This window comes from Gopherus evgoodei, chromosome 22 (assembly GCF_007399415.2).
Source record: "Gopherus evgoodei ecotype Sinaloan lineage chromosome 22, rGopEvg1_v1.p, whole genome shotgun sequence".
In the NCBI taxonomy this organism is placed as follows: domain Eukaryota; kingdom Metazoa; phylum Chordata; order Testudines; family Testudinidae; genus Gopherus; species Gopherus evgoodei.
In genome coordinates, this window is record NC_044343.1 from 3,482,989 (window position 1) to 3,509,666 (window position 26,678).

The window sequence follows — 26,678 nt, forward strand, 5'->3', positions numbered from 1 at the left end:
GGACCAAGTCCGCCCAGCCAGAGTGGAGGCAGCTGCAGAACCAGCACCCAAGCAGGTGCAGCAGAACCACAGCTCGGTCCTAGGCCCCCCTTCTGTGCCCGACCCCCCCTGCCCCGGCTGGGCCCCTCCCCATCCCACGCACCCAGCCTCTGCGAGCAAATGACAGGAAGTTCACACAAAGCCAAGACACACAGAGGGCAGGAAGGAAGCGAGTAGGGGGATTTCCCCCCCTCCCACCATCTTTAATCTGTATCTTCTCCCAGCCCAATGGAGGCAGCGTAGCTTCATCCATGCCCAGCTCCCTGTCCCAGCCCCGGGAGAGGAAACTGAGCCCGCTGGCTCCTTGTCCCGCCGGCCAGGGCAGAGCGACGTCGCCCCACACGAGGTAACGCGCTGGGTCTCCCCGGCTGGGACTCAGGGCGGAGGGGGCCTGGCAGGGGGCTGCAGCCTGGCTCACAAGCCCCTCGTGGAGCCCCTCGGCCAGATAGGGAGAGAGGGCGCGGTTGCCTCCTCCGAGGTCTTCCGGACCCAGAGGGAAATTGCAAAGGGTTGTGCTAACAGAGGAGGAAGCTGGACGAAGCTGCTCAGCTGCGCACGGTTTGTCTCTTAGGACTGTGGCCGACCAGCCGCAGGGGCGAGCTCTGTCTGCCCAGCGTGTTAGCGAGAGGTGAACGGAGAAGGCCGCCAGCAAGCAGGGGATTTGGCAGGGCTGGAGGGAGGCTAGGTCTGGGGTCAAGGCATTGAACTGGGCTTCAGGGGATCTGGGCTCCATCTCTGCCCCGACTCCCAGGGGACTTTGGCTAGTCATCTGTCCTCACTGGCTGAGAGAGTTGGCTGCTCAGCGTAAGATGTCTGAGATTTTCAGAGCCCTGCCAGGCCACTTTTTAAACAGGTTGGCCTCTGTGCCTCAGTTTCCCCATCTGTAAAACTCCTAGGTTTGTGGAGTGGGCTGAGGCCCTTTGACTAGATGGTCTGACGGGGTCACTGGATTCAGCCCGTCCTGTCAGGAGGACAGGGACCATTCCCCACACAGCGGGGAGGGGGGGAATGTACCCACGGCCCCTTTCAGCCCCACGATTCTGATTCTAAGTTCAAGAGACGAACCGAGTTGAAGTTGGGGGGCCCAATTCTTCGCTCCCCTGCCTGTTTACACGAGAGGGCAGCACTCCCCTGCCCGCAGAAGCCAGAGCATAACCAAGGCCCTGCCCCTCCCCGCCCCCAGTTGAACTCCGGGAGTGTCTTACGAGGCAGCGGAATGAGGCGAGAAATGAGATTAGCATCAGCTGGCTGGGAAGGGAGCGGTCCTTGGCCTGACAGCTGCTGGCAGGGTCATTTCCTCTCGCTCCCCACTTCACCTCTCCAAACTGCAGGCTGGCGAAGGCCTGGGGAGGGTTTGTTGCAGGTGGGCACTGCCAGCGGCCGCGGGCGGTCAGGCGGCCAGATAGGGAGAGAGGGCACTTTTTTTCAAAGCACTTAAATCGCTTCTGAAAATGGGCCATAAGCTCCGGGGCGCCAGAGACTCTTTGGAAAATCTCCCCTGGAAAGCGCTTGAGGTCGACGAGCGCAGCCTGGGTTCGCGTGGCCATGAGACCACAATATGGCCTGTGACATTGGTACCAGCTGGCCCACATGTTGGCCAGCCAAGGGTTGAGCGACCTGTCCTCTTCGCCCGTGGACTAGTCTACGATACGATATTAGGCCAGCGTAGCCACATCACAGACGGCCGTGAAAAATGTCACGCCCTCGGCAAGCGAGCCGAGCCAACTTCCGCCCCAGTGTCGACTCCACGGGGTCGACGGAGGAATTCTTCCTCACTGCCGCCTTGGGGTGGGTGGATTTCAGTGTCTGCAGTACCGTGTTTCGAGGCCTTTGCCACGCCAGGCCTGGGGTCAGGCAGTGTGGGGGGAAGCCACCTGAATAACTCACCGGCTCTGTTCTGCAGGGCTTGGGCCAGCCTTGCTCCAGCTGGAGAAGCTGGAGGGGAGGGGGGAGATGCCCCAGGCTGACCGCTCTGGCCTCTGCAGTGCCCATCCTCCTAGAGTCCTGCACCCAGCCAGGCAGCTGTGACTCAGACCCATGCAGGGGAATGACGCAGACTGCAAGCAGGAGGCTGCTTTCATGGTCGACTTTCTGATCACAATCACATTGGAAAGGAAGGCCGGGGTCGGGCGGAGGAGGTGCATTCGATGCAGTGGCTGGGGCACGAAAATGACTTCCTAGCTCGCCACGTCGCTCTGCGTGAGGTGGCCGGGGAGGGAGGGGACCCAGCACCTGCCAGAGAGCAGGCGGGGGCGCTTGCAGGAGCAGAGGGGAGCTGAGTGGCGTTGCTGCCAGCCCTGGTTTTGCCAGGAGGATCCATTTTCAGAGGTGACTGTCCCGGGAAATCTGGGTGCTCTGGACCTGCTGGGCTCAGATCCGCCCGGCTGTGCTGGCATTTAGTGCCGGAGGTGCAGCCCAGCGCAGGGGTACAGAGAACCGGGGCTCACTGAGCAGAGAATGCACCTCGAGCCCGGCTAACCAGCCCCGGCCTGGTGTTGCTGCAGGCTGCTTCCCACCATGGCCCCCCTTGGAGAGGAGACGCCCCTGATCGGAAACAGGTCCTGCAGCCTGTCCTCCGTGGAGTCGGGGACGCTCCAGGTCTACCTGTACCACCCAGCCAACACCCCACGATCGGCCCCCGACTTGGGCGGCGTCCTGACTTTCACGTACGGCGAGTACTTGGCAGAGGAGCTCTGCGTGGCGGCAGCCAAGGCCTGCGGTGAGAGGGGTGGGGGGGCCTGGGGATGGGATCTGGGGCGGGGGAGGGGAGGATGTGGGCCCCGCCCCCACACTTTTCTGAGCCGCCGCAATTATGTCGCCACCTGGTGGCCGCAGCCCGAAGCGCCGGTCGGCCACGGGGGCAGCAGTGGGACACTCTCCCGGTGCTGCACCTGCCCTGTGTGTGATGGGAGGAGCCCAGTGCCCAGCGCGTCACCATCCCCTTGCACCAGCGTTCACGGGCAGAGCAAGGACCATGTCCAGTGAGGGGGACCTTGCAGCCCAGGAGATCCAGGGCCAATTCCTAGCTCTGTCCTAGCTGCTGGGTAGTCGCTCCCACTTTCCCATCGGTTCCATGGGGAGAACGAACCCTCTTTTCTCCAGCCCTTGAGCTAGATTGTAACCAGCCTGGGGCCGAGCGTCAGTGCCCTGCTACCCAATCGCGGCAGGTGGCCGTGAGGGGCAGGCCGGAGCTCGGCTCTGAACCCTAAGAAGGGGCGGACGGCATAGCCTGAGCTGCCACTTCCAAGACCTGCCTGCCTGGCTGTTTTTGGGGCACTCGCACAAGCCCCGCTTGCCTGAGCCCTATATAGACCCACCCCTCAGGGCTATGGGAATAGAGGAGCCCCAGGTGCCCTCAAAGCAGAGACAGGCACCAATTCAGCCAGGCCAAGGAGCCCGGCCATTGCTCTTTGCAGCCGTGTATTGTCAACGGGCCCAGCCGCCTGGCTTAACAACCGCTCTGGCTGCAGCTTCCTCCCACCATGGCCACCCTTCTCAGTATTGTTTGGCACACGCCATCCATCCGCCCTGGGTGCCTGTGAGCTGCTCTGGTGCCTGGGCTGGTCAGGTTTCCTGCCACGTTTGCCGAAACGCCTCACCTGCCGCTCTCCTCCCTGCAGGGATCCTGCCTGTTTGCCATTCCCTCTTCGCTCTGGCAACAGAAGATCTGAAATGCTGGTTCCCGCCCAACCACCTCTTCACGGTGGACAATGCGAGCTGCCAAGTTGTCGTCTACAGAATCAGGTGCTTGCGAACTCCCTGCCCCAGTCACTGAGCACCCAGCTCCCGGGGCGTTCTCCGGATTCACCCCCTTCCTCGGGGGCCTGTGAGCTCACAAACCCAGCAGAGACCTCTGGCTAAGCTTCTCCGCCAGCGAAGGCTCCTGGGGACTCCAGGCAGGAGAGCCCCTGTCCTAGCCCCCTACCTCCCTCTGGTCCCACGAACCACGACCACTCCCCTCCCGTCCTGCCTGGAGCTCATGGAATCATTCAGTAATTACCCTGCATCTCCACGCAGGGTTTCCACACCCAAGCCAGAGGCCACTCAGCCGCAGACCAGTGAGGTCCGTCTGTTCCTGAGCAGGGCCATGAGTTCATGAGGGGGCATCTCAGGGGCAGGGTTTCCTGATGATGTTGTTTGGTTTGTGAACCTATCGGAGGCACGTTTGATTTAGGAACCCCCTGACTGGATCAGACCCACAGCCCATCTTGTCCAGCATCCTGTCTCTGCCAGTGGCCGGTCACAGGCAGATGCAAAAAGCCCCCCAGGAAACAGTTATGGAACAACTTGCCCCCATAGAGTCTCCCAGGGAACGATAGGGTCTTATATTCTCCATAGCCTCTTATCCTGTGCCCATCCCCCTTGCAGGAGGGTGGGGCTCATGCCCCGATGCAGGCACGTTTAGCACCCTGCCAACATCCTTGGTCCTCTTTAATCCTTGCTGCCCCCCACAGAAATCACCCCTGGGGAGCTGGTAAGCCCAGGGGCAGAAGTGACACTCCGAGAGGGTCAGTTCTCGCCCCCGAGCAGCCGTCCCGCGGGGAGGTTCGTGCCGAGGAGAAGAGAAGTGAGCTGGGCTCCTTTTCCTCAGCAGGTTTTTCTTCCCCAACTGGTTTGGGCCAGGGAAATCGTACCGCTTCGGGCTGCTGAATGACCGAGCCAGCGCCGTGCTAGACTGTCCCACCATCAATTATCTCTTCGCACAGGTGAGTGATGTCCTGGGGGGGGGGTTTGCTACAGAGTGTCCGTCCCCTACAATCAGGTACCAGCGTCATCCGCCAGGTGCGTCAAACACCCAGCTGTGAGGTTCGGACATGGCATCTCCCAACCACTTTCCCAGTTCGGCTGCACCCCGTTTCATCACACACACACACACGCCCCCATACAGCTGAGGGGGGAGGTGCAGAGAGACAGAGCAGCTGCCCGCAGCCATGCAAGGCTCCAGGGACAGAGCTGGGGATTACACCTGATCTCCAAAGTGCCAGCCCAGCACTTTGGGTGCTTGCGTGGGCCTCTGCCAGCCTGATACCAGGAGCACGAAGGGCTCGGGCGCCACCCAGACTGGGTTATGGACAAGGTGTAACTAGAGTGTGGAAATCCCTGGGCAGCAACCTGGGAACCATCCATGGCTATAAAGCTGGGGGGACGCTGCCGGGGACGGAGTCACCCTGGGATCAAGCATCTCTCGGGGGGCTCCAGATCTCTCAGCATCCCCCAGCCCCTCGGAAGGAAGCTTACTCACTTGTGGCCCCGTATCCACATCCCTGAAAGGGGGGCAGAGGAAAGGCGTTCCTGAAGCACCAGCTGGAGCCTGCTGTGCTAGCGTAGCTGCTCTACAGGGTGTGGGGCGAAGCGGCTCTCCCGATGGGAGACGGTTGTGATTGCAGCCTGGTGCTGAGCTGACCGCGTGTGGTGTTCTTGGGGGTGGCCCCCAGTCCCGCAGCGATTTCATCAGCGGGCGCATGGAGGGGGCGCTGAGCCTGCAGATGCAGGAGGAGTGTCTCAGCCTGGCCGTGCTGGACATGCTGAGGATGGTCAAGGAGAGGAAGTGGAGCCTGGAGGAGATCTTCAGCAGCGTCAGGTGAGAGCGGGAGCCAGCAGGGCAGGGGGATCCAGATCCGTCCCTTCTAGCGTCTGGCTCTGAGTTCCAGCTGCCAAAGCAGCCGCCAACGCAGGCCAAAACCACCCACTTCCCTGCCCTGCTGGGGTCCAGCCGCAGCCACCAGAGAAGACACAAATGCCCCCCCACAGACTCATTCCCAGCTACCCAGGCCTGGCTCTCAGCCTCCCAGTGCCCCCAGCCAGCAGGTACCATGGGTCCCGGTTTGCGAGCTACCAAGGGCCACCTGCCAAACAACCCCCCTCCCCTCACATAACATCTGGAGAAGGGGCTGATTGGGAGGCTAGGCCAGGACCAGGTCTCCTCCATCCTCCTCTTCCACCCCCAGCTACAAATCCTGCATCCCGGAGACGCTCCGGCACCAGATCCAGCAGCAAAGCTTCCTGACCCGCAAGCGGATCCGGAGGAAGTTCCACAAGTCCCTGCAGAAGATCAGCGGCTGCCAGACCGACGATTGCACCCTCAAGCTCAAGTACCTGATCGACCTGGAGAAGCTGGAGAGGACCTGGGTGGAGGAGAGCTTCCCAGTCCGAGCCCCCAGCGGCTGCGAGCGGGGCCAGGAGGAGCAGAGGATCATCCACGTGTCTGGAGAGAACGGGATCTTCTGGAGCCACAGTGGAGACGAGGTGAGGCTGGGAGGACGCAGGGCAGGAACGAACACCCCACATGGCCCAGCTGGGGGATTGAACCGTCAACGCCAGAGATGGGGTGGGGGACCAAAGATCTTTGCTGCTCCGTAATTGTTATACAGGGGCCATTCCCCCTCACACACACTTTTGCCATCCTTCCCCCACCTCTGGAGTGAACCTGGGTCCCGTGGAGCTAAAAGCTCCAACATCTCCTGCTTGAGCTAATTAGCCAGAAAGCAATAGCAGCCTTCAAAACCTCTAGCCCGCCACAGCCACTAGAGGGGGCCACAGTCTTGCCTGGTGTCGGTGCGGTGCACACCGCAATGTGGTTCAGCCTCCTCTCGCCAGTCTGTGCCAGGAAAGGCCGGACAACTTTTCCTTTCCTGCGAAGTTCAGCCCTTGTCCTGCTCTCTCTTTTCCGGGAAACTCAATGGGCTAGTCGAGAACTCACAGGTCTATGGCATGAGGGAAACCAGGCCCGGGAACTGGGTGAGCAATGGCTTGTGCCCCAGCTGCCCTAAATCTCTGTCGTTTTGTGTGTCCTCTCTTCCCCCCGTCTAATCCCAGCCCCGAGCAGCCAGGCGGGAGGGTCGCTCTCCGGGAAAGACCTAGTCCCAGCCCCTCACTGCAGCTTCTGTGTCCTCCAGCAAAACCAGGGGCAATAAGAATCGACCCTCCTGCTGCATCTGAAGCCTCACCCAGGCTCCGAGGCTCGGGGGATGTCTCGGGTCGGTTCTCATTGCCCGTGCTCAGTTCGGCGACCCACTTTTCCTCCTCTCCACCCTAGAGCCGCCAGCCATTCTGCGACTTCCCCGAAATCGCCGACATCACCATCAAGCAAGCGAGCCGGGATAGCAACCCCGTGGAGAACCGGATTGTCACCGTCACCAAGACGGACAACAGGATCCTAGTGAGTGTGGGGGGGGAGTTGCTTCATTCCTACTGCCTGCTGTTCCCTTTTGGGCACCCACGGGTCTCCGTGTCCTTTCTAGAAATGCAGGGAAGGGACCTCGAGAGGTCAGCACATCCAGCCCTGTGCGCTGAGGCAGGACCAGGGGACCCTAGCCCAGCCCTGGCAGGGGTTTGTCCAACCTGTTATTAAAACCCTCCAGTGAGAGAGATTCCACAGCATCCCTAGGTAAATTCCAGGGCTCAACTCCCACGACCAGGGCCGGCTCCAGCGTTTTTGCCACCCCAAGCGGCGGGGAAAAAAAAAAAAAGCCGCGATCGGAGGCACTTCGGCAGCAGCTCTACCGCCACCGCTTCATTCTTCGGCAGCAATTCGGCGGCAGGTCCTTCCCTCCGAGAGGGACTGAGGGACCCGCTGCCAAGGAGCCAGACGTGCTGCCCCAGGCACCTGCTTCCTGCGCTGATGCCTGGAGCCAGCCCTGTCCATGACAGCGAGGAAGTTTTTCCTAGAGTCTAACCTAAATCTCCTTTGCTGCAATTTAAACCCATTGCTTCTTGTCCTGTCTTCAGCAGTTAAGAACAATTTATCATCCTCTTCTTTATAACAATAATTTATGTACTTGAAGACTATTGGGTTCCCCCCTCAGTCGTCTCTTCTCCCTACTAAACAAACCCTGTTGTTTCAATCTTTCCTCATTGGTCCTGTTTTCTAGACCTTTCGTCATTTTTCTTGCTCTCCTGTGGAGAAACATGAACGTTACCAAGTCATGAGCACTTTCACCCAAGCGCCCTTCCACCTTCAAATTCTCAAGCAGTTTCTCCCTATCTGCCAGGATCAAACCCACAACAGCCTCTCCCCAAGTCACTTTCTCCGCCTTCTGCAATAAAAACTTGGATAATCCGGGCCCTGCTGTGTTATCCCCCCAACAGTTGTCTGAGTAGCTGAAGTCCCCCATCACCACCAAGTCCTGTACTTTGGATGGTTTTGTTAGTTAACATAGGCCCATAAGAACGGCCGGACTGGGTCAGCCCAAAAGTCTGTCTAGCCCAGAATCCTGTCTGCCAACAGTGGCCAATGCCAGGTGCCCCAGAGGGAATGAACAGAACAGGGAATCATCAAGTGATCCATCCCCTGTTGCCCTTTCCCAGCTTTTGGCAAACAAGCTGGGGACACCATCCCTGCCCATCCTAGCTGATCCATCGAAAAGTTGTTTAATAACAAGCCTCATCCACCTCTTCTTTCTGCTTAGCAATTCTGGGCCCTGTAGTGGGCCCCTCCCATGGCATCATCCTGGTTTTTCACCCCTTTTAGCCTTAGCCAGAGATACAGCCCGCCAGGCTATTTGCCTGTTTTGCACTGGTATCACACTGTGGACTCCTTCAGTGTGTGATCCACCATGGCTGCCAGAACCTTTTCTGTTGTCCTGCAGCCTAGCCAGTTGCTCCCAATTTTGCATTTGTGCAGAAAGAACCTGAGCAGAAGCCAGAGAGAGCATGACGGGTGCGTCTCCTCTGTGAGGTCTGCACTAGATGCAACTCAAAATAGCCTGCTGCAAACAGCTGTGTCCATAGAGATTGAAAGGCACGGTACACAGGAAATGAAGCCACTGCTGTTACTGTATAATTCCCTGTCACAGAACCAGCCCCTCGCAAGGGTTTCCCTCTGCTCAGGGGCAGCCTTCTCCTCCTCGCCAGGCCTCCACATGGGCAAAGGACAGTGGGCATCCCAGGTCCTGTGGCATGATTCACTTGCCCTTGTGCCCTGCCCGTTCCTTCTACAGTGCCCCCTGTGCAGGGCCAGGGCTAAGTGCCACCAGCTTGGCCTGGCAGAGCATGAGGGATGCTTGTGGCACGGCAGGGCTCCATGCAGCCGTGAGGCTTGGCTCTGACTCCAGCGGTGCCCCCGTTGTCTCTCCCCCCGCAGGAGGTTGAGTTCCTCACGCTGCGGGAGGCCCTGTCCTTCGTCTCACTCATCGACGGCTACTACCGGCTGACAGCAGACGCCCACCATTATTTCTGCAAGGCAGTGGCTCCTCCCCGGCTGCTGGAGAACATGGAGAACCAGTGTCATGGACCCATCAGGTGGGGATGGTGACGGGACCCTGGCCAGCAGTGGCACCGCCTGACTAGACCACAACAACTCCCCTGCCAACTTGGCAGCCCTGGGCTCTAGAGTCCTGGGGGCAGGGAGTGAAAAATACTCTCTGCGGGAAATGTCAAGTAATCATTTAGGTAGGACCTACACAAAAACAATGCTTGCTGTTGCCCCCTTATGGCTCTGAAGGGGCACTGCACTTGTTCTGTTCACCAGAGCTGTGCTGAAATAGAAGGAGGGAGATGATGCTTGAACAAGGAAATTGATTTTTAAGGGAAAGCGTTTTTCTACAGGGGGGTAGGATTCCCAGCTCTGGGAAGGAGTGTGATCTAGTGGTTAGAGCAGGGAAGGTAGCCAGGACTCCTGGGTTCTAGACTTGCTTCTACCAATGACTGACTCCTGATGAGGTATCATTACTATTTGTAAAGGGCTCGGAGAACCTTCTCTGGGAAGTATCATCAAAGGGGAAAAGATCCCAGCTAATTCTTGTGAAAGACCCCCGCTGCCTTTCACGTTGTGTCTGACGCGCTAGGGCGCCAAACACCGCCGCTCCTCTTCAAACAGCAGAGCCAGAATCCGGAGGGGAGGCAAAACCCTTCATTGCATGCAAAGCGTCATGCAGCCATGTGCCAGGCCTGGGCACCGAGCATGCTCAGTGAGTCTGCAGTATCTTAAAGGGGCAGTACCGAGTAGAGCCGTGCTCGATCCCGTGGCTGAGGGCTCTGGTTGGTTCCTGGCGGCTGAGACCTTAGCATGGTCCTGACACGGGTCTGGGCTTTGCAGGTCCGAGTTTGCAGTGAAGAAGCTGGCAGTGAACGACGAGGGAGTCTACCTCCTCCGCCGTAGCCCACAGGACTTTGACAGCTACTTGCTCACTGTCTGCATCAAGGTAAGACATCGCTATGGGGACCCGTCCTCTGCTGGCTGTCTGGGGAGCAGGGGGATGCCAGGCTGCTTCCCAGAAGCTGTTCGGCATCACAGAATTTATTCAGGCTTCCCAGCCCTGTGCCGGGGAGGACATCTACCCAACAGGGATCCGTGGGATCCAGTCCGGGATTCCCCAGTGACCCATCCAGGCTGGAAAGGGTCAGGCTGAGTCAGCCAACCAGAGGGAGGAGAGAAGATCTGGAACTGGGATTCAGTTCTCACCTGGGACACATGCTGGGCGTGGCCCCCAGGGGAAAGACCCGACATGGATTTCTCTGCCTTGGTCCCATCCCTGGCTGTGTAGATAACTGCCCCTCATGGACGTAGGTCTAAGTGGGGTGTCTCAGAGTCAATGATGCCCAACTCCTTGAATGGGCCAGGACCCCCTCTACCACCCCTGCCCGCTATGCAGACTCTGCCTTTAGCATCAGGGAGCCCATGCATCTCACTCGGGAAGTGCAGTCCCCAGCTCCTAGCGCCTGCTGGCCCAGATCACTGACTGGGGGTCCTTGTGGCTGGTGGATCCTTTGGGTCACACATGGTACCGCTGGCTAACTGCCCCCGATTTCCTCTCCCCCCGTGCAGACTTGCTTTGGACGGGATTACAAGGGTTGCCTGATCCAGAGGGACAAGGACGGGAGCTACTCCCTCTCCGGAGTCCCCCGGCATTTCTGCAGCCTCCAGGAGCTGCTCTGCACGTACCAGAACTGCACCCTGCACGCCGACGGAGTGGCCCTGCGCCTGGGCACGTGCTGCCCTCCCCGGCCTAAAGGTAGAGCCAGGGCATGGCGCCAGCTGGATCCAGACTCGGGGCACATGGTGGGCCAGACTCGTAGGCGTGAGCCAGGTGCTGCCTGGCCAATGGGATGGAGAGGGGAGGGATGTGGAAACCAATGGCCGTTCAACGGTCTGTGATGTCATAGCGGTGGGCATGGCCAATTGGGGGCATGGCCAGCGACATTTAAAGCCCAGTTGTGCAGGCTGCCCTGCGGGCACCGCTGAAGACCATTGCGCCAGCCAGAGACTCTCGAGGATGTCCCCAGTCTAACCCCCCAAGTCATGCACATCCAAGGCCAAGCCCTGGGTCTAACTGGGGAAGCATCATCCCCCTCTCTTCCCCCGCTGAGCCCCTGTGCTGAGCAGTGAGGGAGCATCTAAGAATTACCTGGTGAGACCCCCGCCCACATGCCATGGTCCCTGCAGATGCTTCCCCTTCCCTTTCCTCTCCCTCCAAGAAAAATCCAACCTGCTGATCGCGAGAGGTAGCTGCTGCCAGCTCCCCGGCTCCCCCGCTGCGCCACGCCACAGTGTCAACCAGATGATGTTCCACAAGATCCAGCCGGAGAACCTGACGATGGTAAGTGTGGGAAGGCAGAACCTACGCCAGGGTCTGGCTGGGCAGGGGGACAGTCCTTGCCCCTCCTCTCCCAGCCACATTTCTGGATCAAACCCAGAAGGGGGCGACATGCCCAGGACTCCTGGGTTCTTTGCCCAGAACTGGGAAAGAAGAAGTATGTTCTAGTGGTTAGAGCAGGGGCCTAGGGGAGGTGGCTCAAGACTCCTGGGCTCTTTTCCCAGTTCTGAAAGGATTGCGTGGGCTAATGGTTACAGCAGGGGATGGAGTGGGGAGGGGGCAATGTCAGGACTCCTGGGCTCTGGCCCAGATTCACCATGTGACCTTGGAGGAGTTCCTTCCCCACTTGGTACCTCAGTTTCCCTCTCTGTGAAATGGACGACACTGAGGGCAAAGGCCTGATCCTTTCGCTCTGGTGTAAACTGGGAGTAGCTTGCAGGCACAGTCCTCTACCTCACTCACCATCCCTGCTGCTCCAGTGCCGATGGCAGGAACAAAGGGAGACAGGCAGCAGGGCCGTGCCCTGCTCCCACACCGCCCCTGCCTGCGAGAGGAGACAGACACCAGGGTGATGGGCACAAGAGGGCGGGGATTTCCAGAGGAGGCTTGTGGGAATTAGGTGGGTGCCCAGCTCCCAACAAAGGGGGCACAGAAGGCTTGTGCTCCAGGGGGAGCAGGGTGGATGTTGGGGGGGTGCCCCCTAGTTATATATCTCCTCCCCCCATCTCCTCGCTCTTGCTCCTGACAGTGCGAGAACCTGGGCCAGGGATCCTTCACCAAGATCTACCGGGGCATCAAGCGGGACCAGGAGGACAGTGAGTGTCACGAGACCGAAGTCCTGCTGAAGGTGATGGACAGCAGCCACGGCAACTGCTCCGAGGTGAGGCCTGGGGTGCTCGGGGGGCAGGGGCACGAGCCGACGCTCAGGGCTCCCAGCAGCTAGCCCAGTGTGGGGCGGCCTGGCCCTAGAGCAGCTAAGCCAAAGACAAAGCAAGGGAACAGGGAGCCCAGCTCAGCCTTACTCTGATCCTCCCTCTGTTCCAGTCCTTCCTCGAGGCCGCCAGCATCATGAGCCAGATCTCTCACAAGCACCTGGTCCTGCTGTACGGGGTCAGCATCAAGGAAAACAGTGAGTAGTGCCCACGCTGAGGCCTTTCCCGGGATGCTGCCCAGAGCAGGCGCGTGGCTGCGAAGGCCTCTGGATCAGTAGAACAGGAAGGTGGCCAGGCAAAATGCCAGGTTCTTGCTCCACTGTTTATGCTGCTCACACTCCCAGCGAGTCAATGCTGGTCAGTTTCACTTCCTGAGACTGGAATCCAGGTGTCCTGGCTCACAGTCACTTCTCCCATCCCCAGCTCTAACCACTAGCTCACACTCCCTCCCAGAGCTGAGAACAGAAATAGCTCAGTAGTCCTGACTCCCAGCCCCCCATCAGACTACACCCTGCTCCCGAGGTTGGGGACAGAACGCAGGAGTCCTGACTCCCAGCCCCCCACCAGACTACGCCCTGCTCCCGGGGCTGGGGACAGAACCCAGGAGTCCTGACTCCCAGCCCCCTCTAACCCACAGCCCATTCCCGGGGCTGGGGAGAGAACCCAAGGGTCTTGACTGCCTTTCCCACCCCCATTCTAACCCTCAGACCTAAGGACACAACCAGAAGGTCCTTGCAGGTATTTGTGATACAGGAACCATCTTCCCTGGGCTGAGTCAGGCAAACTCAGCTACGTAGCCGAGCGGTCTTTTTCCAGCCTGCTGTCCTGAGATGCTGATCCCTGCCCCTCCCATGCAGGTATCATGGTGCAGGAATACGTCAGGTTCGGCGCTCTGGACATCTACCTGAAGAAGAACCAGTCCGGGGGCAAGGTGACAGCCAGCTGGAAGCTGGAGGTGTCCAAACAACTGGCCTACGCCCTCAACTTTTTGGTAAGCTGACAGATGACTTGTGGTCAGCCCCCTCCCCAACCACCTTGCCAATATCCCCTTGATCACCCAACGTCAGCACTCCCTCCTGGGGACTTGCAGGCAGGCACTCTGGTATTTACAAGGAGTCAAAGCCTGGGAGTTTAACCCTAACCCAGGGCAGTTATTAAACCTGAGAATGACTCATCCTGCTCCTGACACACACACGTCCAAATTCACCCCCTCCCTGGGGTTTCCCTCGTGGTTAACTTCAGTAATAATAAGAATCCATCGCTCTTACCTAGCACTTTTTATCAGTCGATCTCAATTACAGGATCATCAACACGTTTTATAGAAGGGGAAACTGAGGCCTAAGGAGGGCAAGTGACTTACCCAAGGTCCCCCAACAGGCCAGTGAAAGAACCAGGAATAGAAGCCAAATCTTCTAAGTCCCAATCTTGTGCACTAGGTTACCCTACCTTAACAGCCCAGCCTTCCCCCCTTGCTGCTGGACCATTTCTAGACTTGCAGGCCAGCCTTAATTCCCTCTGCGAGGCAATCAAAGCATTTGATCCTCCTGGGTGGGTGCTGATAGGGCCCACCTGGTCTGGTGGCCAGGGTGAGCCAGCAGAAATAGCTCTGCAGCTGCATGTCCCTGGCACTTTCAGTACTCTGGAAATCAAAGCCCTAGATTCTGCTGTAAAAGAGGGACAATGGTGGGTGATAAAGAACAGCCCCAGGCCCAAATAGCTTGGTGAATGGGGAAATAAAGAGACACACTGTGCTGTTCGTTGCTGACGTTCGCAACTGACCACCTCACTCCTTCCCCAGGAGGATAAGAAGATCGTGCACGGCAACGTCTCTGCTAAGAAGGTCCTGCTGGCCAGGGAGGGGGACGCGGCCAGCGGCAGCCCCCCTTTCATAAAGCTCAGCGACCCTGGAGTCAGCCTCACCATGCTGGCCAAGGAGAGTAAGTTCCCTGGGGTGGAATGTGCCCTGCTGGCTCCCATCACGACTCACACCCCATGAGGCTGGGGAGGGACAGATGCATCCTTTGGGGAAGTGAATCCTTCCATCCCCTGCCTTTCAGCCGAGGAGAAGAGTCTCCCTTGAAATGTACTGATTTGTCTCCACTGAGGAAAGACCCTCAGGATCCCTCTCAGGGCCTTCCCTGGCTCCCACCACCGGAGTATCTGGGCACCTCACAGTCTGTAACGTATGGCAGGGCAGGGCTACGATCCCCATTGTACAGAGGGGAAACTGAGGCACGGGGCAGCTAAGGCACAGATGTTGTGCTCAGCCCGGCCATGCCCAGGAGATTTAGGAGCCTCCATCTCATTTTCAAATGGAATTTAGGCACAAAGGAGCTGTCAATTTGGGATTCTAACCCCCACCCCTGTGCTGGGCTGTGGCAGCTGGCTGGCAGTGGGGGCAGCAGGACACCTGGTGACAGTTACCAGGGTGCCCGCGTGCAGAGCTGCCTTCACCCCACTGATGTGTGTGCTCCCTTGCAGTGCTGATCGACCGCATCCCCTGGGTGGCCCCTGAGTGCATCAGCGACCCCAAGAACCTGGCGCTCGAGTCGGACAAGTGGAGTTTCGGTGCCACCGTGTGGGAGATCTTCAGCGGGGGCACCATGCCCACGAGTGCCCTGGAGCCCCTGTTGGTGAGTCAACCCCTCTGCTCCCTGGAATCCCCCCTCCCATGGCTCTGAGGTCATTTCCCTTCCTCTGTTCCTACTGCTGCTGCGGCTGGGATTTACCAGCCTGGAGGTGCTGGCTTGTGTTGGCAGAGCGGGTCCGACCTGCAGTAACTCTCTGCCAACCCCATGGCAACTTCTCTGCAAAGTTCCTCTTCGGAGGGTCCCGGCCCGGCGCAGCTGTTCCTTCCCAGTGCTGCTCCGGCTCACGGTCACCAGGTGGCGATGCGCCATTGGAAACTCACAAGGCCCCTTGTCGCTGCTGGCGGGCCTGGGCGGGCAGAGGCGGATCAGGATCAGGGCCCACAATCCTGTCGTAGTAGGAAGGTCGAGGTCGCTCTTGTTAGTTAAGGTGCCATTGGGCTACAGGAATCAGAGTCTGGCACGTCGTCCCCCCCCAAGGCTAGGGGAGTAGGGCCAGCCCCAAGCATTCATGTGACATGAGTTTGTCAGCTCTCCAAAATCGCAATCAGCTTAAAATCCACGAGTTAAAAATGTTGGGTTCTTTTACCTTTGCCTTCTGGGGTCTAAGCCCCTCGCCACTTCCTCACCAGCCAGGATGGCTGGCAAATGATTTGCTTTTTGTTTTTTAAATGGAAGCCAAGACTCACACATACTAGCATGACTCCCAGAGCTGGGACTTGATGAAAAATTCCCAGTATCCTGCGACTTGTGATAAAGCCATTTCAATTGACAAGGCTCCTTCTGACTCCGGGGAGGGGCATTTGCCAGAAGGAAATCTGCCCTTCTCCTACTGCATCTTATTTTTAAAGATTATTTTTTTTAAAAATGATGGTTTCCCCATGGAAAAAGACAAGGGTGTTTGGCCCCTCCTCTTCGCATCCCCCTTCGCCTGGGGCAAATACAGATGGAAACTGCAGCCGGGGCTAGGAGACCCAAACGCCACAGCTTCTACCCAGGCAGGTCCACCTTTAGCCACCCCCACCCCCCAATTCATGGCCAGGGGAACGCGCATCAGAATGGTTTCCAGCCTGTGCAAACTCAGCCTGGCCCCTTGGGAGATCACTGGGTGCCAAAGTGACCTGAAAAGCAGAGGGTGGTGTCCGGTACCGAGCAAGGGACGATCCAGAGGGAGGGACCCAGGTGATTCCCCGGCAGTGCAACGCCTAATCCTCCCACCCCCTTTCCTCTGGCTAGAAACTCCAGTTCTACCAGAACAGCCTCCAGCTGCCGGCTCCCAAGTGGATGGAGCTGGCCAATCTCATCACCCAGTGCATGGACTACCGGCCGGGCTGGCGCCCCTCCTTCCGGGCCATCATCAGGGACCTCAACAGCCTGATCACCTCAGGTGAGTGCCCGGCCGGCGCACGTGGGGCAGGCTGCTGAGAACACGGGGGGTGGGATTGCAACAGACAGCAAGCTTCCAAGCCAGACGCCCGGCGGTAACGGCCGAGATCTGGCACCTGCGGATGACGCTGGTCCCGTTTGCCAGGCTGACCATGGTCTCTCTTGCTTCCAGCCCCGGCCTGGCTGGGTGAGGCCAGGATGGCTCCAGGGCATGGCACCGAGCAGGGTACAGCTCCATGGGCAGGGCGGAGGGGCCGGCACAGAGCAGCCAGCTTGCCCGGGCTGGGAATCCGGAGCCCTGCTTGCTTTTGGCACGGTAGCGCCCCCTTCAGGATGATGCCGATGCTGCCACTGCCCGGTGGAAAGCAGGAGCGGTTGCAGCCAGAGGCGGCTGGGAGTGGGGGGAACCAGCGGGAGCTGGCCCTGCAGCCTGACATGCCCGTCCTCCCCTGTTTCAGATTATGAGCTGCTGTCGGACCTGTCGCCCAGCGAGCTCCCAGCCAAGGATGGCTTCTGGGGCTACATCACAGGCCCAGTGTGCCAGGACCCCACCATCTATGAGGAGCGGCACCTGAAGTACATGTGTGTGCTGGGCAAGGTGAGCCCCCCGAAGGAACCACAGCCAGGTCCTGCACCCCAGGCCCCAGCCTCCACGTGCGCTTTACGTTCACACCAACTCACTCTGCGGGGCCGCATCTCTGCACTGCCCTCACCTGGCGTTTGGGTGTTAAATGGCTCCTCAGCTGGGCGACCCGGTCCCCTTCCTCCCACGGCTCGCTCGTGCCGGCTGGCTGGAGCGGTTACGTTGGCAGCCTGACCCCAGGGCGCGCATGGGGCTGGGCATATCCTTTTCCTCAGGCGGAGACTTTCCCCCGAATGTCACGGGGGATCTTCTCCCGGGGCTAAAGTCACCCTTTGCAGAGGGGCCAACACACAGCCTCAGCCCTACTTTGGAGGATTTAAATGGTGCAGCAGCTGCCCTGCACAAGGGCCAGTTTCCTCCGTTTTCCACCTCCATAGCTAAACCTTCAAGACCCTTGGCCTCCATGGTTACATGTAGCAGGGAGTTCCGCAGGTCAGGCATGTATCATCCGCTTTAGTGCTGTGCAAATCTTTGCCCCCCCAGCCCAGTGGCAGTCTGAGTAAGGCGTTTATACAGCTGCGTCCAGCTGGGAGGGGTTTCCTGGGGTTGCCACGGCTGTGTCAATCAGCCTTCCAGCTGCCAGGCCCCATGCACTCCACTCTCTCTCCCTTGCCAGGGGAACTTCGGCAGCGTGGAGCTGTGTCGATACGACCCGCTGGACGACAGCACCGGGGAGCTGGTGGCCGTGAAGCGGCTGCAGCAGAGCTCGGCCGAGCAGCTGCAGGACTTCGAACGAGAGATCGCCATCCTGCGCTCCCTGCACAATGACTTCATCGTCAAGTACCGGGGCGTGTGCTACAGCCTGGGTGAGCCGGGGCCTGGGCAAGGAAGGGTTAACGCTAGGGCTGGACAGGAGGCCTGGGGACCCAGTGCCCAGCCTGGGTGGAACTACATTCGGGTCGACCAGCCCGGCCTGGCCCTCGCAGCTGTAGGCAGCATGGGGTGGGGGCAGTGAACTCCATGGGGAGCCCCTGAAATCACTGACGGGCTCTGGGGAGCGACCGAGGCACCAGGGGTTGGTGATGGCTCCAGCACGCTGCAGGGGCCTGTCGCAGACTGTTTGCAGCTCAGCAGCTGCCCCTCACCCCTGACCCACAGCCCCCTGCTATCCCAGCCCCGGGTTCCCCCTCACCGCCGACCCACAGCCCCCTGCTATCCCAATCCTGGGCTCCCCCTCACCCCCGACCCACAGCCCCCTGCTATCCCAGCCCCAGGCTCCCCCTCACTCCTGACCACAGCCCCCTGCTATCCCAGCCCCAGGCTCCCCCTCACTGCCGACCCACAGCCCCCTGCTATCCCAGCCACGGGCTCCCCCTCACCTCCGACCCACAGCCCCCTGCTATCCCAGCCACGGGCTCCCCCTCACCTCCGACCCACAGCCCCCTGCTATCCCAGCCCTGGGCTCCCCCTCACCGCCAACCCACAGCCCCCTGCTATCCCAGCCCCGGGCTCCCCCTCATCCCAAACCTGCAGCCTCCTGCTATCCCAGCCCCGGGTTCCCCCTCACCCCTGACCACAGCCCCCTGCTATCTCAGCCCCAGGCTCCCCCTCACCCCCGACCCACAGTCCCCTGCTATCCCAGCCCCGGGCTCCCCCTCACTGCCGACCCACAGCCCCCTGCTATCCCAGCCCCGGGTTCCCCCCTCACCCCTGACCACAGCCCCCTGCTATCCCAGCCCCGGGCTCCCCCTCACCGCCGACCCACAGCCCCCTGCTATCCCAGCCCCGGGTTCCCCCTCACCCCTGACCACAGTCCCCTGCTATCCCAGCCCCAGGCTCCCCCTCACCGCCAACCCACAGCCCCCTGCTATTCCAGCCCCGGGCTCCCCCTCACCCCCGACCCACAGCCCCCTGCTATCCCAGCCACGGGCTCCCCCTCACCCCCGACCCACAGCCCCCTGCTATCCCAGCCCCGGGCTCCCCCTCACCCCCGACCCACAGCCACCTGCTATCCCAGCCCCGGGCTCCCCCTCACCCCCGACCCACAGCCCCCTGCTATCCCAGCCCCGGGCTCCCCCTCACCGCCGACCCACAGCCCCCCTGCTATCCCAGCCCCGGGCTCCCCCTCACCGCCGACCCACAGCCCCCTGCTATCCCAGCCCCGGGCTCCCCCTCACCGCCGACCCACAGCCCCCTGCTATCCCAGTCCCGGGCTCCCCCTCACCCCCGACCCACAGCCCCCTGCTATCCCAGCCCCGGGCTCCCCCTCACCCCCGACCCACAGCCACCTGCTATCCCAGCCCCGGGCTCCCCCTCACCCCCGACCCACAGCCCCTGCTATCCCAGCCCCGGGCTCCCCCTCACCGCCGACCCACAGCCCCCTGCTATCCCAGCCCCGGGCTCCCCCTCACCGCCGACCCACAGCCCCCTTCTATCCCAGCCCCGGGCTCCCCCTCACCCACGACCCACAGCCCCCTGCTATCCCAGCCCCGGGTTCCCCCTCACCCCTGACCACAGCCCCCTGCTATCCCAGCCCCGGGCTCCCCCTCACCGCCGACCCACAGCCCCCTGCTATTCCAGCCCCGGGTTCCCCCTCACCCCTGACCACAGCCCCCGGCTATCCCAGCCCCGGGCTCCCCCTCACCGCCGACCCACAGCCCCCTGCTATCCCAGCCCCGGGCTCCCCCTCATCCCAAACCTGCAGCCTCCTGCTATCCCAGCCCCGGGTTCCCCCTCACCCCTGACCACAGCCCCCTGCTATCTCAGCCCCAGGCTCCCCCTCACCCCCGACCCACAGTCCCCTGCTATCCCAGCCCCGGGCTCCCCCTCACCGCCGACCCACAGCCCCCTGCTATCCCAGCCCCGGGTTCCCCCTCACTGCCGACCCACAGCCCCCTGCTATCCCAGCCCCGGGCTCCCCCTCACCGCCGACCCACAGCCCCCTGCTATCCCAGCCCCGGGCTCCCCCTCACCCCCGACCCACAGCCCCCTGCTATCCCAGCCCCGGGCTCCCCCTCACCGCCGACCCACAGCCCCCTGCTATCCCAGCCCCGGGTTCCCCCTCACCCCTGACCACAGCCCCCTGCTATCCCAGCCCCGGGCTCCCCCTCACCCCCGACCCACAGCCCCCTGCTATCCCAGCCCCGGGTTCCCCCTCACCCCTGACCACAGCCCCCTGCTATCCCAGCCCCGGGCTCCCCCTCACCCCCGACCCACAGCCCCCTGCTATCCCAGCCCCGGGCTCCCCCTCACCCCAAACCTGCAGCCCCCTGCTATCCCAGCCCTGGGTTCCCCCTCACCGCCGACCCACAGCCCCCTGCTATCCCAGTCCTGGGCTCCCCCTCACCCCCGACCCACAGCCCCGTGCTATCCCAGCCCCGGGCTCCCCCTCACCCCAAACCTGCAGCCCCCTGCTATCCCAGCCACAGGCTCCCCCTCATCCCAAACCCGCAGCCCCCTGCTATCCCAGCCCCGGGCTCCCCCTCACCGCCAACCCACAGCCCCCTGCTATCCCAGCCACGGGCTCCCCCTCACCACGGACCCACAGCCCCCTGCTATCCCAGCCCTGGGCTCTCCCTCATCCCAAACCTGCAGCCTCCTGCTATCCCAGCCCCGGGCTCCCCCTCACCACCGACCCACAGCCCCCTGCTATCCCAGCCCCGGGCTCCCCCTCACCGCCGACCCACAGCCCCCTGCTATCCCAGCCACGGGCTGCCCCTCACTCCTGACCTGCAGCCTCCTGCTATCCCAGCCCTGCTGGTGCCTCTCAGTCCTTGCTGCTTGTTCCAAGCTGAGACCCTCACCTCACTGCCTGATGGAGCTTTCACTAGAGCAAACCCGCTCAGGACACACAGGGGTGTAGGGCCGGGGCTGAGTGCCGGGCGCGGGGCAGGCTCCCGGGCCAGGCGGGGCTGAGTACCGGGCGCGGGGAGGGCTCCCGGGCCAGGCGAGGCTGAGTACCGGGCGTGGGGCGGGCTCCCGGGCCAGGCGGGGCTGAGTGCCGGGCGTGGGGCGGGCTCCCGGGCCAGGCGGGGCTGAGTACCGGGCGCGGGGTGGGCTCCCGGGCCAGGCCGGGGCTGAGTGCCGGGCGCGGGGCGGGCTCCCGGGCCAGGCCGGGGCTGAATGCCGGGCGCGGGGTGGGCTCCCGGGCCAGGCGGGGCTGAGTGCCGGGCGCAGGGCGGGCTCCCGGGCCAGGCGGGGCTGAGTGTCGGGCGCGGGGCGGGCTCCCGGGCCAAGACGGCTGTGACCTGTGACGTCCTTTCTGCACCCGCCAGGGCGAAGGAGCCTGCGGCTGGTCATGGAGTATCTGCCCAAAGGCTGCCTGAGGGAGTATCTGCAGAAGAACCAGGAGCGCCTGGACCACAAGCGGCTGCTGCTGTACGCGTGGCAGATATGTAAGGTAGGAAGCCCGGCTGCACCCCCAGGCACCTCCCCGCATGCAGCTCCTCTGCTCCGTGCCCCCCATTCACAACAAGGGGGATGGGAAACTGAGGCAGCGAGCAGTGATGTGACTCTCCCAAGGTCATTCCGGGAGCCTGTGGCAGAGCTGGGACATAAGCCCAGGTCGACCGCAGCCCGGCCCCAGCGACCTTCCTTCTCCAAGCCCAGGTAGGTGCACGGAGCAGAGCCGGCTGGCTCTCTGAATCAGAGTAGGCAGGGAGCGGGATTCCCAGGGCTGGAGCCTTTCCCCCCTGTGGGATTGGCATGCATTGCCTCAGGCTGGAGGCTTTCAGCGTCTCTGTTCCAGGGCATGGAGTACCTAGGATCCCAGCGCTACGTTCACAGAGACTTGGCCAGCAGGAACATCCTGGTGGAGAACGAGACCCACGTGAAGATCGGGGACTTCGGCCTGGCCAAGCTGCTCCCCCAGGACAAGGAGTACTACGTGGTGCGGGAGCCGGGACAGAGCCCTGTGTTCTGGTAGGGGAGGCCCAAGCTGCCAGCACCCCTGGGCTGTGCTTTGCTGGGGGACGGGCTGTAGCTCCCAGAGCAGCTGAAAGCAAGGACTCTTGGGTTCTTTTCCCAGGTCTACCACAGACTCCCTGTGCGGCCTTGGCCATGACACTTCCGCTTTCAGTGCTTCATTTCTCCCCTCTGTGGAAGGGGGATAAACCTCTTACCAAGCACTGGGGAGATTCTGAGTGCTCAGTACGATCCAACCTTCCTGCCAGAGGGGCCATGTCACACCTCTAACCAGCCCGTGCTAACAACAGTACTTTGCAAACATCAGCTAAACAGTTGCCGTGTGAGAGCAGTATTGTCAACCCCATTCTACAGGTGGGGACACTGAGGCACAGGCCTGACGCCACCTTGCAAGTCAGTAAAAGAACTGGGAATAAAACCAGGGGATTCTTGTCCCCTCACCCTATGCTCTGTCTACTAGACTCAGCTGCCTCCCCCCATGCTCCCGTACAGCAGAGACGAGGGAGGCCTAGATAGATGGGGAACGGGGGTGGGGGAATGTTGGAGTTCTCTGATACAGGGCCCACCACCCAGGGGGCACTTTGAAGTCACAAACGTTGAATTTTAAAATATTCAGCCAGCTGCTCAGCTGGCGTCAAATGGTGCAGCTCCCATTGACGCCAACTGAGCTGGGCTCGTTGTCTCCAGCTGGGGACAAACTGCCCCTTTTCTCTGCCCCTCTTGTCTCTGGAGGGGAGAAGCCCTAACCCCACGCAACCATCCGGCTTCAAACAAGTACCTTGCTGGGCCCTCTGCTTGCGCAGCCCGGTGCTCACCCACCTGCCTCGCTAACCGCCTCCTCCCCGGCCAGGTATGCGCCCGAGTCCCTGTCGGATAATGTGTTCTCCCGCGAGTCCGATGTCTGGAGCTTTGGAGTCGTCCTTTACGAGCTCTTCACGTACAGCAACAGAAGCCAAAGCCCCTCTGAGGTGAGACCGCTAGCCGCAGTTTCCCCTATGGGCAGCGTCTCCCGCGGGCACCGCAGGTGCCATGCATTCGGAGGTTCTCGATCTCTGCTGCCAGGAAAGACCTTTGGCTGAATCAGGCACAACTGTCCCTGGACTCCCATGGGAGCTGCCTCCCCTTACACCAGAGCTGAACTTGGCCCGGTACATTTGGGATTGCCCCAGACGAACTGCTGAACAACCCCATGATCCTCTTAGTCTCCAGCACTGGATGCCTCAGAAGGTTTAACTCCCCTGCCTCAGAGTGCTCCTAATGGGGCAATCCTACCAGGGGAGGGGCTGGGATTCCTTCCTGACCCCAGTCAGCTCATACCCTGAAGCATGAGAGCTGAGAACCCTTGTGACTTAATAAATATCTAAGCCCCTAGAAGCCAACGAAGCTCCTTGCTTGACTAATATCCTGCAGCAGTAAATTGCACAGGTGAGCCCCGAGGCTGTCCCACTGCAAAGTGTCCCCCCCGGTCACTTATCTGAGCAAACACTGCACACAAGTGAGCCATCCATGGCAGACTAAACTGGCAGCTTCCTCTCCTGAAGGCGGCCGTGGGTTATGTGAAAGTTCAGTTTGTACCTAGTTGACAAAGAGGTGATAAATGACAAATCAATACTTTAATACCTGGTTAACACTTAGAGTCCAACCCTGTCAATAGGTTGCGTACAACCTCTGTGCCACGTTACCTTGTTGTGCACATAACCATCTCTGATGCCCTCCCTTCATGTCTGTAACTTGCTTACAGAACTTTGATTTGGTATTGATTACCCCTTTGTAAATGGAGCTTTGATAGGCTAAAGGGTGACCACAGGGACCATATAGTATGGTGAAAAAATCAGATTTTAAAAAAGCAAATGGCTTTACAGTCCCCCCCTCCTGCCTACGGAGGGAGACAAAGTCACATCTGACCATGGAGACTATACGGCATGGGGGGAAAACCGGTTTAAAAAGAGACCTCGCAATCCCCACTCCTGCCTGTGGAGGGAGACAAATTTGCATCTGACCATGGAAGAAAGGGGGGAAACTGGTTTAAAAAGAGACCTGGCAATCCCCACTCCTGCCTGTGGAGGGAGACCAATCCACTCCCAGGGTTTCCATTTCCTGCCTTGTTTTCCCTCCCCATCTCGCAGGAATTTCTCCGCTTGATGGGACGTGACAAGCCCATGCCGATCATTTGCCACCTGCTGGAGCTGCTGAAGAACGACAGGAGGCTTCCCACGCCCCCCGGCTGCCCCGCTGAGGTAAGGAGCCCGTGCTTCCCCGAGGGTGGGGAGGGGGCTCTGCTGCGCGCGTCCCTCTGCCCTTTCATGTTCACGGCTCCGCACTCCTTTCTCCTCCCAGGTGCACAGCCTGATGCTGAGTTGCTGGGCCTTCAGCCAGAGCAAGAGGCCCAAATTCAGCGAGCTGGGGCCGAAGCTGGAGGCGCTGCGCGACAGCCGGAGCAAGGTCCGAGGATAGCAGGCCCTGCTCCCGTCTGGACTGGTCACCACACCTCGCCCCTGCCACGCATGCCGTCCCCCTACCCACGGGCCAGGGGCACTGCTGACTGCGGGGTCATGAGCTGCGCAGGGTCCCACTCGCGGCCCATGCTGTGAAACTGCAGGGACTGAACTCAGGGCAGGGTCCTCGCCCCCAGAGAAGAGGATGGCGGGACACACAGGGGGCTTGACGATGGCTCTGGCAGACCCATGACCCAGTCTCTAGCAAGGCTCCAGGGATAAGCCAGATGCATGCGCGAGGCAGGGCAGCAAAGGGTCCCAGGTTCGCTGCAGAGGGCCGTTCTGAAGGCTTCCAGCCCATGGAGCCGCTCTGATCCCTCCAAGGCTCCTGCAGAGACACCTTCCTCCTCCCCAGCTTGGCGGGCTGGGGGACCGGGACCGCCAGCCCCAGAGCCACCAGGCGCCCTCCCACAGGGCTGCGTCATTGGCCCAGCCCGGTGGCTAACGGGTTTGACTCAGCCGCGCTGGTGCTGTCCGGAATCGTTGCTTCCCCAGCTTAGGACTTGGCTCCCGAGGATCCGCTTGGGCAGGGCGCAGGCCGAGGAACGTTCCCTGCTATTTGCCCATGTGGGTGACTGGGGAGACTGAGTCAGCTGCCCGTTGCTGAGGCATGCAATGGGCCACAGAGTCAATCAGCCCATCCAGTCTGACCTTCCTGTATAAAACGGGCTGGAGAACTTCACCCCGTGCCCCCAGTCCTGTGCCTGGGAGACCTCCCAGAGAGCCCACACACACACACGCCGCTTTAGGGTGGGCTGGCCCTCGCTGCCCTGCGTGCTTCGCTCATGCGATGCGACACGGTTCTTGAACACAAATCAGAACCATTCGCTGGGAATTGCACCTGGATTGTACTCCCCTGATGCTACCAGCTAGAACCAATCTGTATTACCCAGAGAGCTGCGGCGCCTTTCTGACAGTCCCCGGCTGCCTCTTAGCCAACGCACAGGCTCGAGCTGAACCTTTAAGATACCTGCGGGGGGCTTTTCACACCCTAGCTTTTCTTGGAGCGGGGAAAGGACTGGAAATCTCAGCGACCTCCACCCACCCAGAGCATCACCGGTTAAAGAGAGACACAGAAGAGCAGCACCATTATGAGTTAATTTAATTATTCAGAGAAAACTGCAAGGTCTGAATTCAAGGATTCTTGTAGGGTGATGCAAACAGTTTTGGTCTTTGAAGCAGAGAGGTGGTTGGGGAATTCCCCTCCTGCACCCCCAAAAAGAAAGTTTAAATGAAAATGAAAAACTTTTGTTATAGGCAGTGAAAGTTTCCTGGGAAAATGTCCAGGCTTTCATTTAAAAACCATCAACGTGTGTTTGTTTTGAAATGCCAAAAACCCTTCGTATGTAGTGGCCAAAAACTGAAACGTGTTTGGCTCTTCAGCAAAAGTAGGAATGGTTTTGTCACATGAAACCTCTTCCCAGAAAATTTCATTTACCCAAAACCCAGCTGTTTGACAACATAGCAGGCGCTTTACCCCAGGGACACCTGCTGCTTTGCAAAGAGTTAATATATACGACTTACCAAACAGAGTGTTCTGGTGCATTCGAGATGAACTAGGTTGCTTGTTAAAATAACATTCTAGCATAGCTCGGGTGGGCAGGATTCGTGGTTTAATCAGTACATGTTGGGAACCATCGATTTCTCTGCACGCACACAAACCGAGGCAGGATTATTGCCAGCGCTAAGAATCAACATTTACGGAGAGCCAAAGTAAGAAAAAGGCTGCTTGGTGATAACAGTTTGAATTAAGGAGTTACTTTTGTATGTTTCTACCTGGGACACTGACAATTTGTGATTTAACAGTTATAAAGCTTTAACTTTTTGAACCTTGAAGGCGACTGTCATTACATCATTATTGTCTGAGTCCCCCTACTCATCATTTCTTGCAACTATGCAAAGTGAAATAGACTAAACATCGGAAAAAAATGCCTACCAATGAACATTGCTCTGATCTGTCGCAATTACACAGAAATCAGAATTGAATTCTGCTGCGGCCAGAGCGCTTTCGTCATGAGAAACACATACAAGTCAACCTGGCCTTTGGCAGGCGTTAAAGGGACTTGGCAAATTACTCCCTCACCTTCAACAAGCCAATCAGCCCCCTCTCCCCTCACCCCCTGCCCGAAGTTACAAGGTGGTTTTAAAGAAATAATTAATGTTGGCATCTGTTTGTTTGTCTCTGGTTCCTGAGCCTT

The 26,678-nt window shown here is 60.0% G+C and overlaps 1 protein-coding gene across 2 annotated transcripts; it reads left to right on the top strand.

Moving 5' to 3' along the window:
- Positions 1 to 204: 204 nt before the first annotated feature.
- JAK3 (Janus kinase 3) lies at positions 205 to 26,343 on the top strand. Of its 2 annotated transcripts, none has more exons than XM_030540498.1 (24): positions 205 to 385; positions 2,544 to 2,758; positions 3,660 to 3,783; positions 4,631 to 4,745; positions 5,475 to 5,620; positions 5,988 to 6,285; positions 7,076 to 7,198; positions 9,122 to 9,279; positions 10,076 to 10,181; positions 10,805 to 10,991; positions 11,455 to 11,576; positions 12,322 to 12,453; positions 12,618 to 12,702; positions 13,363 to 13,496; positions 14,304 to 14,442; positions 14,987 to 15,138; positions 16,330 to 16,480; positions 16,938 to 17,077; positions 17,739 to 17,928; positions 21,337 to 21,461; positions 21,810 to 21,982; positions 22,836 to 22,953; positions 24,112 to 24,222; positions 24,323 to 26,343. In XM_030540498.1, exons 1-24 carry the CDS (start codon positions 291 to 293, stop codon positions 24,437 to 24,439), a joined length of 3,456 nt encoding a protein of 1,151 aa, XP_030396358.1. In that variant the 5' UTR covers positions 205 to 290; the 3' UTR covers positions 24,440 to 26,343. The 2 variants fall into 2 exon arrangements, with proteins under 2 accessions (XP_030396358.1, XP_030396359.1); XM_030540499.1 differs by having other exon boundaries at positions 4,634 to 4,745.
- Positions 26,344 to 26,678: the final 335 nt, after the last annotated feature.